The sequence below is a fragment of the Leuciscus leuciscus genome (genome assembly GCF_965113295.1).
Source record: "Leuciscus leuciscus genome assembly, chromosome: 3".
In the NCBI taxonomy this organism is placed as follows: Eukaryota; Metazoa; Chordata; class Actinopteri; order Cypriniformes; family Leuciscidae; genus Leuciscus; species Leuciscus leuciscus.
In genome coordinates, this window is record NC_138727.1 from 64,120,190 (window position 1) to 64,136,505 (window position 16,316).

Here is a 16,316-nt window from a genome sequence, read left to right on the forward strand (position 1 = left end):
CCAAACGCATAAAATATAGCTATTTTTCAACAATTTTATTTTCCAAATAATTTTACAGCCAATTTAAACAAGCTGTGTAATGCGCTCACACTAACTGGAGGAAGTCTGGCTACTTAACTTTTTTTTTGCCAAAGTGCAAAAGATATGCCGACAGTCCACATTTTGAACTAGAAAATTGTAATTGAACATAATTAAAATTGTAGTGTAGTGTAAAAAAAATTGAAGTGCAAAACTGTAGTGTAGTGTTGACGTGCGGGCGACACAGTGTGGTGCCTGTGTGTGTGTGTGTGTGTGTGTGTGTGTGTGTATACGTGCTTGCGTGCAGGCAGGCGAGCCTGCAAAATGATTCGGGGTCAGAGAGAGAGGCGGTAGGATGTGTGTTTGGACGAACGACTGAAAACTCTGAAATTATCGTACATTATGGGATTTTTTTCATTATTGATCGTACATCGTACAGAGGTCAAAATTATCGTACAAATACGATAATTATCGTACATCTGGCAACACTGGTGCAAATTAAAATGTACAGTTATGTCGTATTAAAAATCAATAAAGGGCACCTTGTTTTGAAACTAAATGAGAAAAGATGATGCAGAGACGTTACGTTTTCACAGTAGTACAGCCAAAATTCACCATTTTGAACTCAATACTGAGTTATACACGCTTATAAATCCTCTCATGATAACAAGAACAACACGTAGACGTGACCTAAATAAGAGATTCGTTGTGCAGTGTGTAGTTAGATTCATTGATTTTGGCAGGTGTTTTCACTCTTTGGTTGCTTTGTGTAGATATACACTCTAAAAAGAGATGTGTGAAAAATGACATGTTGTGTAGAATTTAACACATAGGGCCCTGTTTTAACGATCTAATGGTCTAAAGCACACGGTGCAAGTGCACTTTTGGCCGTGTCCGAATCCACTTTTGCTAGTTTAACGATCTAAGCACATGAACAAATGAACAAAAACTGAACGCGTCTCTAAAGTTAATGGCGCAAAAAATATTGCCTCAAAATAGCGAAGCGCCTGAACATGTCCGTGTAACGCTTCACAATTCAGTTTTCAGACCATACAATGCAAATGCAAAGATGAATTTGAATTTAAAGTGTTGACCATCAACAATGGTGATAATCAACAAACTATTCATTTGAACAGATCAACTCTGAACATCACAAAAAGCAACTAAAATCACAAAACAAATACAAAACAAAACAACAGCAAAAATAAAAGCAAATAGTAGGAATTTTCAGCTGCATCATTTATTCATGCCGCAATGCATGCTGGGAGTCATGGATGGGTTTTGTACTATGGTGGCACCCAGCATGCATTGCAGCATGTAGCTTTTCGTTTGTCATCATTGCTGAGATTCATATGCTGATTCTTCATGTCTTTGGGTGTCTTTATGTAAGATCCTGTTCACAAATTAATTTTGAAGCACTCTTGTTTTTCACGTCTCCTTTTTAAAGCAATGTTTAAAAACAGACCTATTTAATTTTTTTAATTTTTTATGATCTGAAATCCAGTAAATTTAGCTGTCATTGTCTTTTCTTATGTGAACACACACATACCTCCATTAAAATCTAAGAGAATACTTTAGTGTTTAATGACTTTTAATGTAAAGTGTGTAAAAAACAATGATATATGTTTGTTTTTTTAATATTGGTGAAACATGTTCTTCAGAGAAGTTGAGATTTATTCTGTTGCTCCTGGTTTTGCTTCTTCACTGTCAATGTGGGTGTAAATCCAGGGCTTTTTTAGAGTAATGTCAGAGTTATCAACAGGCCCTCAACTAATATACAGTATCACTTACATCTTAAATTTGTTTCTCACACAAAGCTGTCGTATTGCTTCAGAATCCTTGAAATATGACTCACCAATCATATGGACTTCCTCTATGGCACTTTGTGGAAATTATGAAGTAAAATGGCAGATAAACCTTAATTTTAAAGAAAGTACACAAAAGCAAATGTTTGTAGTTTACTCTGAGACAAAAACTATAATTTTCAGAAACGTGCACCTTGAAACCCATTTTCAAAAGTGTTGTGTTTTCAGGGCCAGAACACTGTTGTTGTGTAAATGAACAGTGAAAAGGCATACAAAGATTTCAGTTTTTAGTTGAAACTGCGTCATGTAAACGCCCCAAAAATGAATTGCTTTTTATGCTGTTGTATGACAGAAGACTATAAACTTGCAATATCAGATCTTTATTTTCTGCGTAGAAAACAAACAATGAGGCTTAAAGTTAAACAATACATCTTAAAACATCTAAGCTAAACAAACTATATGCAACAAAAACAATACACACAAATGATTACACACTTTTATATTCACGTTGCTTTTCAGGGCTCCACACACCAGAGATACAGTGGATATAAAAAGTCTACACACTCCTGTTAAAACAGTGATGTAAAACATGAAACAAAGATAACTCAGTCAGAGCATTTGCACATTTAATGTAAAAAATTACAACCAAAGATAAAAATAAAGAGCTTATACAAAACATCAATGGGTTCTCATTGTTGAAAGGTGGATGGAATCGTGAATCAAAGTGTTTTTGCAAAATAAAAGATAGAGTGGGAAAATATTGCCATGTCAAGATGTGCCAAACTGATAAGACTCCCATCCAAATAGATTCCTGTGGCATTGCATAGGTTGTAATTGTTACATTAAATATATGCAAAAGTTCTGGTATGATTTATCTTTTGTTTAAATTTTTACATTAAAAATGCCCAGCTGTTTTAAAGGGGATGTGAAGACTTTCCATTTTTGTTGCTCTGTGTCCCAAACACTACGGCCTCATGTTTGGCTGAAAGAAAGAAACAATGAAGAGAAAAATGATGGCTGTAAGTGAATGAATATATAAGTATTATTTTTTTATTTTTTTATCTTTGTTATGTGCTTAGTCTATAGACATTTGATATTCAGTGAATAGTGTGAAAAGTTCAGTTAAAACACTTACTGTTGCATTCTCATACACATGTTCACTTAACTCATCACCAGAAGCTTCACGTCTGCTATAATCATTTCTGGACTGACTCATCTTTTCCATAAAAAAAAAAAAAAAGAACAGAATAGAGAAATAATGCATGAATAATGTCTTCCAACACCCACTAGATAAAAGTCACTTCAATCTGAGTGCAGTTCATTTACCTGATTAGTAAACTACTGTTAACCAAATTCATTTTTCTCACCTGAGATTTGAGTGTGTCATTTCTCTTTTTCATCCGCTTGCTTACCCTTGAAAACCAATTAATGTGATGTGATCAGATTTTTATTTGAAAACCTTTCAGTTTAGTTTGTCTAAACTATGGGATAATATTTAGTGTACATTTTATAATATATATGTTAATACAAGTAACTGCAGTCAAATATTGCAAACATCTTACCAAATTAGCACCATGGTAATGATCACTGCAGCTCCACAAACCACTCCAATGGATATGTATAATATCACCAAACATCCTATAGCTGAGACAAAAAGTATAACATCCAAAAAGATTCATTTACCTCACTTTAGAATGAGTAATTTAAAGTGATAGTTCACACAAAATTTGAAAAAAAAAAATCTTGAAAAAATTGAAAAATCTATCAATCTATCACTTTAAGTTTATGAGCTGTTCCATTAACAGTCACAGTTACAGTGTCTGATCTCTGAGATCCATGTTGATTGTGAGCTTGACAGTAGAAGCGTCCACTCTGTAGTGCACTGAAACTCTGTCCAGATCCAACATCTGAGGTTTCATTCTCCTTAAACCAGCTGAAGTTCAGAGCAGGAGGGGTTGAATCACTTACTCAATTTTAGTTAGAATAAACACCAAAAAAAATTAAAAAAAATTTAATAAATGCATGGCAGTAGACCTATTACTAACCAGATTGATTTCATTTCTGTCATTAATCTACAGAAGTTCTTATTGAAAATGGTTTAGATGTTAATGTTTGGTTGAAAATGTTTTTATTGACATAAAAAATACAGTTACTGCAGTCCAAGAAAAATGTATGTTAAAGTCAACTAAAGCAAACACCGATCACCAGAATGGTGACTTCAAACCAAACTATTATTTCAACAATCTACAACAAAACCTCTGTTAATTCTCAATAAAAACTTCTGTAGACGTCTGCCAGAAATAAAGTCAGTCTGGTTAGTAATAAGTGAAGCTGGTAATGCTGTTTGTGGAGTTGTTTAATCCTCCTCTGCTGAGATCTTCACAGATTTAATGTGCATTTCATCCTTTTTGCAGTGCGGTGTTTATTCCAACCAAATTGTCAAACAAACGTTGGGTTTAGACGTCAACCTGAATTAAATTTTTAACCTAAATATGACATCTGATGTTGGATTAGTTGGAGTCCAACATCTTCCTGAAGTCACATTGACATGCTGTGCTTGCTGGGGATTTATGTAATAGTACACAGCAAAAGTGTTCATGTGTGTTCACTATTATAGTGTTAGGCCCCTGAGGTCGGCTGTATCGCCGGCGATACCAGCTCGCTTTTTTTTTATCAGTGTAAAAGAAACTCATAAATACTCTGTTGACTTTGATTTTCCATAGGAGTTTCATACATCAATCGATTCTGTTAAATGTGTATTATTTTTGTGTATACTCACAATAAAAACAAAGTGTTGTGCTTTTTGCCAAATAAAGAAAAATAAACACGAAGCGAGTTCTGCCTTCTCTCTGCCAGTGAAGTCCATTCTGAAACGCGTCCGAAAATGAACAATAACTCAGCGAATACTCAGTCAAACAGGCATACAGACACACAGGCATGAAGCTTGAACTCTCTTCTTTTAAATGAAGTAATTTATATAAAAAACAAATATTCTCATCTTGTGAAACCTGTATTAAAAGAGAGCGATTCCAGTCGAGCTCATTACAGCTCATTCAAATGTAATGTGACTCCGCCCACGGAGAGCGCGCGCTATTCAAACGCAAATGATTGAGGCAATCCACGCAAAACCTGTGAACGCCCCCATATCAGCTCGAGAAAACACAAGTTTATTCAGATCATTACTTGTTTACACCGTCTCGCAGCGCTGTGAGGAATAATAATAATGGAAAATGTACCTCAGAAGTGCGGGTATATCGAGGAGCGAGCTGAGGAATACTGTAGTAAGTTTTTTTCCTTCTCACGTGAATCGGGTTTCTGTTTATGAATGAATGAACGGCAGAGATGCGCTGTTTACCACAGCTCGCAAAAAGACAGTTTAAATTTAAATCGCGTGTGTGAATGAATGATCTGCTTTTAGCAAACTATTTTGCTATACTGAGTAAAAATCGACTGAAATATGTTGAAATAAAATGTATTTGTATAAGCAACGTATTAAACTGCAAATTAACATTTATATTCCTTATAATAAAAACGAAAGACCTATGTTACAGACAAATGATAGACAACATTTCGTTGATTAGTTTTGGATAGATTACACATTTTTACTGTAAAATATCTGCCACCTCAAATAAGCTTTTGTTTGCCAATTTTTGCTAATATGTTAAATATAGTATGTTTTGTCAATGTAGGCTATATTCGAAGTAATGAATCCTTAACTTTGAAATATGTATGATAAAATGTATACTTTAGTTTTTACAAAGAAAGATTACACTTCAATTGTTGTTGTAATTGTAACCTTTTTAATAATAAACAAAATATATTTACAAGGTAGATGTAATTTTTTTAAAAGGTAAATATAAGCCTTTTCTTTAAATAATTTTTATTGTGTTTTATTATTGACAAATTTGGGGAGAGGATACATATTCCAAAACTAAAAATACAGTATGAGAATTAACTGCACAATTACTAGACATGTTTTCCTTGGATATTATACAATTTGCAAGCAAAATTTGTGGAAAAAAAATTAAATAAAAAATTGACATGCTTCCAACTGTGAACCAATTTGGTAGAATATATATATATATATATATATATATATATATATATATATATATATGCTCTTGCATTCTTTCTTGTGGCTATAGGTGACACACCTGAAGGAATGGCTCATTAAGTATGCGAGCCCCATTGTCTCCTCAGGTGTGAATCACTACATATGCATGATGCTGTTGAATTGTTGACGCATATTGCGCATATTGTCGCATATTGTCTTTACAAACAAAAAGTGTTTTACAAGATTTAAATCAATGTATTGTGTTATGTGAATGATAAGGTCAGGATGATTTTCACATCATTTTGAAGAAAAAACTCTAGGCAATGACATCCATTAGTCAAAAGTCTTATTGTCACATATTTAGTATGTGTTTTGTGGCCTTATTTCAGAAACTTTAGTTTTTAGTTTTTTCAATAACCATGCATAAACATTATTCTCTCAAAAATACAAACATGTACATGCATGTTGCTCACATATTATGGTAGCCCTGTTTGTGCTAAATAGAGTGTAATTATACCTTTGCCATTAATATGTTTATAAGCAACTGAAAAAAGCACAAATGTCAGGGCATGTCAGAACATCTCAAGGACCCCAAAAACCACTCAGACCCCAGAGGGTTAAAGTACCATTGAAGCAGTGTTGAAGCTAATGAGATAATTAAGTGATGACTGAGCATTAATGATGAACACCTGCTGTTAACAAGCAGTATTACTGAAGGAAAGAGAAACTCAAGACAGGTTTTTGGCAAGATCGCAGACAAATGCCCGAAATCATAAGCAAATCAGTGCTCGTTCACGTGAGTGATGATCACGCAGTGTGAAATATCAAGACGCAATCTGGGAGAGGCGATGATACGTCACAGATGCCCCTGAGATATTTGGCATGCATAACATCTGGACCTGTCGGCGATTTAAAATGTGTTCTGTCTGAAAACTACATTGGCGATGATCTGCAGCCAATGAGAGCGCAAGATACAGGACAGCGGGAAGTTCGGGGAGGAGTTATAGACCAGAATATCAGTATTTTAATATATAAATTTACAATTATATCAGACAGAAACAAAGCACAAACATTAAATAAATTACATGAATCTTATTTGTTTAATTTATGTATGACTGACATATGAATCACATTAATTTTTAAATTTATGTTAAAACTATGTAATCCAAATGGATGGAAATTATTTATGAAATTCAAATACATAAATCTTAAATTTAGACATTAATGTTTTTTTTGTTGTTGTTTGTTTGTTTGTTTTGAGTGTTGCTGCTGCAGCTCAGAGTCACTGAATCTCCCACCCAAATCTGACCAGCCTAACTAATGGACACTGAGACATGGCTGCCAGGAGGCTTGCCCCGGTACCTGCTCTGCTATTATGTTTTGCAAGTTTGTCTGTGTTATATGTGAGGGAAACATCATGCATTACATCATATAGTCGTGAGGAGCTGTTACATATCAGGAGGATTACACCTGACAATTTGGAATTATTTGCCAACATTCCATAGGATCAGTGTTGGTCAAGTTACTTGGAAAAAGTAATTAGTTACTGATTACTGATTACTTCTCCAAGAAAGTAATCCAGTTACTTTACTGATTACTTATTTTCAAAAGTAATTAGTTACTTTACTAGTTACTTTCTAGTTACTTTTCAAAAACATGATGCACGAAATGAATAAGCTATGTAAAGCCATAGACCTTTCTGCTTAATTCTATTCTTTCTGCATATTCCATCATCTAAAATTTAATCAAATTAAACATTCTTTTTTAAAACTTGTTTTATTAGTTTCAGTATTTTAACTTTATGCACATTGCATCAATGACTCACTCATTAAGATGGTCGCCTGCCGCCTCCTACTGGCGGTTTATAAATATTATTTCTATGCACAAATAATATTTCTTATTTGTATATTAAAAAAATATTTTAAATAATCTCATTACATTATTTAATGCAGTTTATTTGATTGGTAACAGCCCTTTAGCATGTTATTATTCTATTGTAATTTATTGATCAAATTTAAGAATTTTAAATGAAAGATGAAGCAAACGATTAGGGAAAAATGCCCTTTATAAAGGTTAAAATATCATAAATATGCCGATTTATATATGTTAAAGCTGACTGAACTGATGAGAATACTGATTCGGAATAAATGATATTTACAACACACACACACACACAAAAAAAAAAAAATTCCTGTTCTAACAAGTGTTTTTACTCAGACAAGTGAATGACCGACCGAAGGACAAATGCAAAGCCCTGGTATATTTTTCTAATTATTATTCATTTATTTACCCATAAACCTGTCTTTAGGAAGCCATAAGTTACAGTGGCAAGAATAACTTTGTGAAACCTTTGGGGGTGGTGGATAGGGTTTAAATTAAGACAGGAGTTTGCCTTAATCTAGTTGATCATGCATTTCTTTTCTTTTATTCCACAGCTGATGTGTGCAGTTTTTTATTGCTTGCATTAAAATAATTTTCTCTTGTTTTGTTTTTTAATTGCAGTCTTTTTCTTCTGCCATTCATGCTTATCAGCTCCATGCAATCTTAAGCTTTTCTTGGTTCAGCTGCACACAGTCTGAAAAGGTTTTTTTTGGCAGTTTGCTAAAATAAAAACCCATTCTAAGAGCTGTTGTCTTTTCTACCTTGGGAAATAATGTTAAACGAACAACTTAAAAAGGCATGACAAATCATGACATAAAGACTGACATCACTCACAACGTACCAATGCATTATCCCTCATGAACAAATATAACGTGTTTGCATGTTCATACCAGTTTACCATTACGACATCATTCATGAATAAACATGACGTCTGAACACGGACAAACGGTGCGTGTTGACGCGTCAAAATTCACGCGTTTCGTTTAAAGACTTTTGAACGCGATCGCTTGCCATAGTGTTTACCACTGACTTCGCGGCGCTCATGTCATTTGTCACTCACGAGTCACGGCTCACTTCGCGAGACAGTCTCGCAGTGTAACGCAGTAACGCAGCCTGCTTACAGGAAAGTAACAGTAATCTAATTACTGCTTTTGCAATTGTAATCCCTTACTTTACTCGTTACTTGAAAAAAGTAATCAGATTACAGTAACGCGTTACTTCTAACGCGTTACTGCCCATCACTGCATAGGATATACTGGATGTAAACAACACTGGATCGCCACCATGGGGAAATACATCTAGCACAAAAAGACGGAGAACTGGAGTGGTCTCCAGGTTCAGGAGATGGCCCTACCGGCCCCCACTACCGGCTCTGATCTTATCCAACGTGCGATCCATTAAAAATAAAATGGATGAACTTCTGCTTTTAACACAAACGGACAGGAATTACAGTGACTGCTTGGCCTTATGCTTTACCGAGACATGGCTGGATCAGTCGGTTCCTGATGAAGCGGTAACCCCCCCTGGCTTCACTATCTTCAGAGCCGACAGGTCAGTCAAACTATCCCTCAAATCTAAAGGAGGGGGTATTTCTCTCATGGTAAATCAGCGCTGGTGTAACAATTCAACAATCCTTCATCGTTACTGCTCTCCCGATCTTGAATTCATCAGTTTGAAATGCAGACCATATTACCTCCCGAGAGAATTCGATTCAATTATACTAATCGCCGTTTATGTTCCACCACAAGCTAACGCTAACGCAGCCATTAGCGATCTCTCCCACTCGTGTTAGGTGATTTCAACCACACAAACCTGTCATCCGAACTCCCAAATTACAAGCAACAAGTCACTTGCCACAGCAGAGAAAGCAAAAACACTGGATCACTGCTACATCTCAGTTTCAAATGCTTACCGGGCATTCCCGAGGGCTCCACTGGGGAGGTCTGACCATCCAGTGTTGCTCCTCATTCAGAAGTACAGACAAAAGCTTAAATCCATTAAGAAAACATCCAAATCTGTAAGGTCCTGGTCCATAGATGCCATTGAAACGCTTCGAGGGTGTTTCGAATGCACAGTTGGTTCATATTCAGCGCAGCTTGTGACTCCCTCTGCGAACTCACTGATACTGTGACGTCATACATCAAGTTCTGCGAGGAAATGTGCATCCCCACCAAAACAGTGACATTCTATGGCAATAAAAAAACATGGTTCTCCAAAGACTTACATCTCTTACGCAAAGAAAAGAACTGGGCGTACACAAGTGGAGACAAGAGTCAATACAGAACAGCCAAATATAAACTACGAGCTACAATAAGGAGAGCAAAGCACAGATATGGAACGAAACTGGAACAACAATTCTCATCAAGCAGCTCAAGATCAATATGGAAAAATCCTAAGGACATGACAGACTGACAGACATGACCCACCTCCCCATTCCAACACCACCCTTCTGCATCCAGGAGGATGAGGTGAGAACTACATTTAAAAAGGCTTAAGATCAGGAAAGCAGCAGGGCCGGATGGGATCAGTCCTGCTTTGTTTAGCCATTGTGCAGCTTTTTTCCACCATTTTTTAAATCTCAATAAGCCAATGTACAGTCCCACAATGCTTTAAATGCTCCATCATTATTCCTGTGCAAAAGTGCACAAAGATCACCTGCCTCAATGACTTCAGACCAGTTGCCCTAACATCTGTGGTAAAGCATTTGAACGGATTATTCTGGCATACCTGAAATCCTGCACTTCCTTGCTGATGGACTCATATCGATTCACCTACCAAGCCAACCGGTCCATTGAGGATATAGCACTCCGCCATACATTGCAACATCTGGAATCACCAAACACCTACACACGCATCCTGTTCATAGACTTTAGTTCCACTTTACACTATTAACCCATTTAAACTCTTTACCACACTCTTGGACATGAACATTGACCCAGACATATGCCACTGGATAAGGAGCTTCCTGTGGAATAGATCACAGAGGGTGAAGGTTAATAACATAACCTCAGACCCTCTCACCCTCAGTACAGGAGCTCCTCAGGGCTGTGTTCTCTCCCCTTGGCTCGTTTCCCTTTATACAGCATACTTTACATACATGGACACTTCAGTGAAAACAATAAAGTATGCGGACGACACAACCATCTCAGACAATGAGATGGCAGACATGAGATTGGCAGACAACCGGTCAGGTCAGGAAGCAGACAGACTGGCTAAACCGACCGTCTGCTAGCGGCCTCGCGTCACCAAGGTCAGATAAATCCCATCACATAGAGCCTCTTTCACCTAGCTATCATCATATAGAGACTGTGTCTGTTCCCCGAACTTGGAAATCCAAAAAACGTTTAAACCCATCTAAGGTTAAAAATGTAATTGATGTTCAACAAATAAAAAACAGCTATAATACAGATGAGCAAATGCTAAAGCTTGGGTTGCTGAATATTCGATCGCTTACTTCAAAAGCACTCATTGTTAATGATATGATTTCAGATAATAACCTAGATGTGCTGTGTTTGACAGAAACCTGGCTAAAACCAAACGATTACATTACTTTAAATGAGTCAACCCCGCAAGATTACTGTTATAAACATGAGCCTCGTCTGAAACGCAAAGGGGGCAGTGTTGCTGTAATTTATAGTAATAGTTTCAAAACCACTAAGAAATCAAGTTTTAAATATAATTCTTTTGAAGCATTGGTGCTTAATGTAAAAATATATAGTGTAAACGATAAATCACGTTTGAGATTTGTGCTGGCTAGTGACTACTGTATACAGGCCACCAGGGCACCATACAGACTTTATCAAAGAATTTGCGGACTTTCTATCAGAATTAATATTGACTGCAGATAAAGTACTAATTGTTGGTGATTTTAATATACACATCGATAATGAAAAAGATGCATTGGGATTGGCATTTAAAGACATTGTAAACTCAATTGGAGTTAGACAACACGTGTCAGGACCTACTCATTGTCGTAATCACACTCTAGATCTAATATTATCACACGGAATAGATGTTGATGCCGTTGAAATTCTGCAGCAGAGCGATGACATCTCAGATCATTACCTAGTCTCGTGTAATTTGCATTTAGCCAAGGCTGCAAAGCCGACTCCGTGTTTCAAATATGTTAGAACTATCACTTCTGCTACTAAAGATTGCTTTATTAATAATCTTCCTGATCAGTTTCATCATCTCAGCATCCCAGATAGCTTAGAAGAACTAGATATTACAACAGAAACGTTTAACTCTCTCTTTTCCAGCACTTTAGACACAGTTGCTCCGTTGCGCTTAAAGAAGATTAAAGAAAATAGTCCAACGCCGTGGTACAACGAGCACACTCGGGCCCTTAAGAGAGCAGCCAGAAAAATGGAGCGCAACTGGAAGAAAACAAAACTAGAGGTATTTCGCATTTCATGGAAAGAGAGCTCGATTGCTTACAGAGAGGCTTTAAAAGCTGCTAGATCTGCTTATTTTTCAACCCTATTAGAAGAAAATAAACATAATCCTAGGTATTTATTTGAAACGGTGGCTAAACTAATGAAAAATAAAGCTTCAAGCACCGAAGTTTCCAAGCAACACAGCAGTAATGATTTTATGAACTTCTTCACTTATAAGATTGATAATATCAGGGACAAAATTATAACTATGCAACCGTCTACTTTAGTATCGCATCAGGCAGTGCATTGTAGTCTACCTGAGGAAAAATTTGATTCATTCATTGCTATAGGAGAGGAAGAATTTACTAAACTCATTAAATCATCTAAATCGACTAAATGTATTTTAGACCAACTAAGCTACTGAAAGAGATGCTTCCAGAGGTCCTAGATCCTCTTCTTAATATCATTAATTCATCTTTGTCTCTAGGATACGTACCAAAAAACTTTAAGCTGGCTATGATTAAACCGCTTGTTAAAAAAACGCAACTTGATCTTACAGAATTAGTCAATTACAGGCCGATCTCGATTCTACCTTTTCTGTCAAAGATATTAGAAAAGGCGGTATCCTCACAACTGTGTTCCTTCTAGAAAGAAATGATATCTGCGAGGATTTCCAGTCAGGATTTAGACCATACCATAGTACCGAGACGGCTCTCGTTAGAGTCACAAATGATTTGCTTCTATCATCCGATCGTGGTTGTATCTCGCTATTAGTGTTACTCGATCTTAGTGCTGCATTTGACACCATTGACCACAACGTTCTTTTAAATAGATTAGAACATTATGTTGGCATTAGGGGAAATGCACTAGCATGGTTTAAATCATACTTTTCTGACCGTTATCAGTTTGTAGCAGTAAATGAAGAGATGTCTCATCGATCACAAGTTCAGTATGGCGTACCACAAGGCTCAGTACTAGGACCGCTGCTGTTCACTCTGTACATGCTACCATTAGGAGATATCATTAGGAAACATGGAATTAGCTTTCACTGTTATGCTGACGATACTCAGCTGTATATTTCTTCAAAACCTAACGAAACTTATCAATTCACAAAATTAACGGAATGCATAGCTGATATAAAAAATTGGATGACTCGTAATTTCCTACTTCTAAATTCTGAAAAAACTGTTTCTAATTATTGGACAAAAAACGTCCTCACGTAATAACCTAGAATACAGTCTAACACTTGATGGCTGCTCTGTTAAGTCTTCGTCGTCGGTTAGGAACCTGGGTGTGCTCTTTGATACCAATCTTTCATTTGAAAGTCACGTGTCTAGTATCTGTAAAACCGCATTTTTCCATCTTAAAAATATATCTAAATTACGCCATATGCTCTCATTGACAAATGCGGAACAATTAGTTCATGCGTTCATGACCTCAAGGCTAGATTATTGTAATGCTCTACTGGGTGGTTGCCCTGCACGCTTAATAAACAAACTACAGCTGGTCCAAAACGCAGCAGCTCGAGTTCTTACCAGAACCAGGAAGTATGACCATATTAGCCCAGTTCTGTCAAAACTGCATTGGCTCCCTATTAAACATCGCATGAATTTTAAAATATTGCTGATTACTTACAAAGCACTAAATAGTTTAGCTCTGCAGTACTTGAGCGAGCTCTTAACGCATTATAGTCCTTCACGTCTATTGCGATCTCAAAATTCCGGCCAGTTAACAATACCTAGAATATCAAAATCGACTGCTGGCGGTAGATCCTTTTCCTATTTAGCACCAAAACTCTGGAACAGTCTCCCTACCATTGTCCGGGAAGCAGACACACTCTGTCAGTTCAAAGCCAGATTAATGACACATCTCTTTGACCTAGCATTCACATAATACATTATAGACTTCTATAATTTAATGTTAGGCTGCATAGATTAGGTCAGTCGGAACCGGGAACACTTCCCATAAATCCTGATGTACTCGTTACATCATGAGAAGAATGGCATCTTTATCCCGAGGTTTTCCCGCAGCCTGCCGGATCCAGGCCGTATCCAGATCTGACAAAGGACCTTCGCCTGGACCCGATGACAACGCAGTGCTGAAGTGCCAACTAGTCTCTCCCTATGGAGGATCCCTCTACCACTATACAGATAAGGCGTTGTCGGGAAAATTCGTTTCGCGTACCTACCCCAAAGCAACAAAATAAAATAAAATTCTTTATCAAAATTTATAAGGAAACACCAGTACTTTGTTTAGGCTTGGTTTGTAGGGAATTCCAAACCTGCGTATATTCAAACGCACATAACTATAGAACCCATTCTAAATGCGCATGTGAACGCCATCAGCGTTTCTCACAGGCTCGCGTTTAAAGTCTGTGTAGAGAGAATGGTGTCGTCTTAGCGGCCCCTAATTTAATAACAAATGATCGTTGCGACGGAAGCAAATCAATCAAAACTAACTTTAGATGGAAAATAACTTAACTCTGCTATAAAGCCAAAACAATCTCTGTTACCTTAAATTATACGCTTATCTCTGTAAAGCTGCTTTGAAACAATCTACATTGTTAAAAGCGCTATATAAATGAAGATGACTTGACTTGACTTGACAATGATGAAACACAGTACCGCATGGTGGTGGACCAAGCTGTAAATTGGTGTTCGAACAATGACCTCCAGCTCAACACAGCTAAAACCCAGGGACTCATTATTGACTTTAGACGTAGGCCATTTCCCAAAACACCCTAGGGCTGTCAACGAATATTCGAAATTCGAATATATATTCGAATAGTTTTAAAAAACTGAATTTCGAATGTGTAATATTCGAATGTGGAAAAACGCCCGCGGTAGCAGAGGCGCACTGCCTGAGGGGTCAGGGACAGGTCACAGGAAGAAGCGTAAAACATTACTAAAGTGAAGGCTACTGTACTGACTGAATAGCTATTGCATGAATAAGGTAGGTTAGATACAGCAGTTTCATGCACTGCAGGCTTCCACTGGTTTGATTATTTACCGTTTCATGTCAAGGAAAAGTTCCATGTTTACCACAGCACAGCTCGCTCGGAGCGTTCACTGTCGGACTCGCATCTAGTTGGACGCTTGAACATTTTGAATCCATTCGCGCGTCAAAAGCAAAAGTTTGAAGCAAAATTGACACGCGGAGAGCATGACGCCTCATTCGCGCCGCAAGATCTCCAGACGTGCATAAACGCGTCTTTACATTTACTGAACATTGTTCATGATGGTGAGGGCGAGAGAGAGAGAGAGAGAGTGCTGCGAGCGAGCGAGAGTGAGGTCTGCGGGTCTTGGTCATTAGTTGATTTACTTGTTTTTGTGTAGGTAATACGTTGTCAAATATGTTTAAACTTAAATAAACTACCTATACAAGTAGTTATGTCTCTTTGTATTAATTTGTCCTGTTATTGACGTAATGTTGACAACATTGACAAAATGCGCAACCAGATGTTCGAATAGTTCGAATATATGTGTTTTTTTAGAGGGATTATTCGAACGTCATTTTTGAGCAATTTTGACAGCCCTAAAACACCCATACAAATAAATGGCAATCCAATCACCATCACTGACCCCTTTAAATTCCTAATCCACTAATCACATCATTGCAAAAGCTCAACAAAGACTTTACTTCCTCAGGCAGCTTAAACAATACCAGATCAAACATCAGCTCCTTGTTCTGTTCCATTCCGCTATCATCGAGTCCATCATTCCATCATCAATAACAGTGTGGTATGGTAGCCAAACAAAGACAAAACTACAGCAAACTGTCAACAAAGCATCTAAGATCATAGGGAAACCACTGCCCTCAGTCGATTCCCTCTATACACATCGGACTGTAAAGCGTGCAAAGAAAATCATCTCCGACCCCTCACATCCAGCGCACCAACTCTTTCAGCTCCTTCCCTCAGGGAGGCGCTACAGGTCACTCTTTACCAAGATGCCTCACAAACAGCTTTTTCACCATAGCCAGGACTCTGAACTCCTCTCTTTGGTTTAGTTTGTCCTCTCATACACTTCTCATACACTATGCATGGTCATTCACCCACTGTATCTTGTATTTTTACATGTTGTGAAGTGTATTGTCTATGTGTTGTTTGTTATGTATGATGATGTAGAGCTTAAACATACTGTACCGAAAACAAATTCCACCGGCATTGTCATGTGGCTAAAT

At 37.2% G+C, this 16,316-nt stretch overlaps 1 protein-coding gene across 2 annotated transcripts in view; it reads right to left on the reverse strand.

Moving 5' to 3' along the window:
* Window positions 1-2,184: 2,184 nt before the first annotated feature.
* The window catches only part of LOC309495439 (cell adhesion molecule CEACAM6-like), a 52,112-nt gene continuing 37,980 nt past the window's right edge, over window positions 2,185-16,316 (reverse strand). For both annotated transcript variants that reach the window (XM_082165234.1, XM_082165233.1), the window contains 4 exons: window positions 3,386-3,467; window positions 3,191-3,236; window positions 2,959-3,039; window positions 2,185-2,805 (listed from right to left, as the gene is read on the reverse strand). In XM_082165234.1, coding sequence (XP_082021360.1) covers window positions 2,788-2,805; window positions 2,959-3,039; window positions 3,191-3,236; window positions 3,386-3,467 — 227 coding nt within the window. In that variant the 3' untranslated portion in view covers window positions 2,185-2,787. The remainder of the gene's footprint in view (window positions 2,806-2,958; window positions 3,040-3,190; window positions 3,237-3,385; window positions 3,468-16,316) is intronic.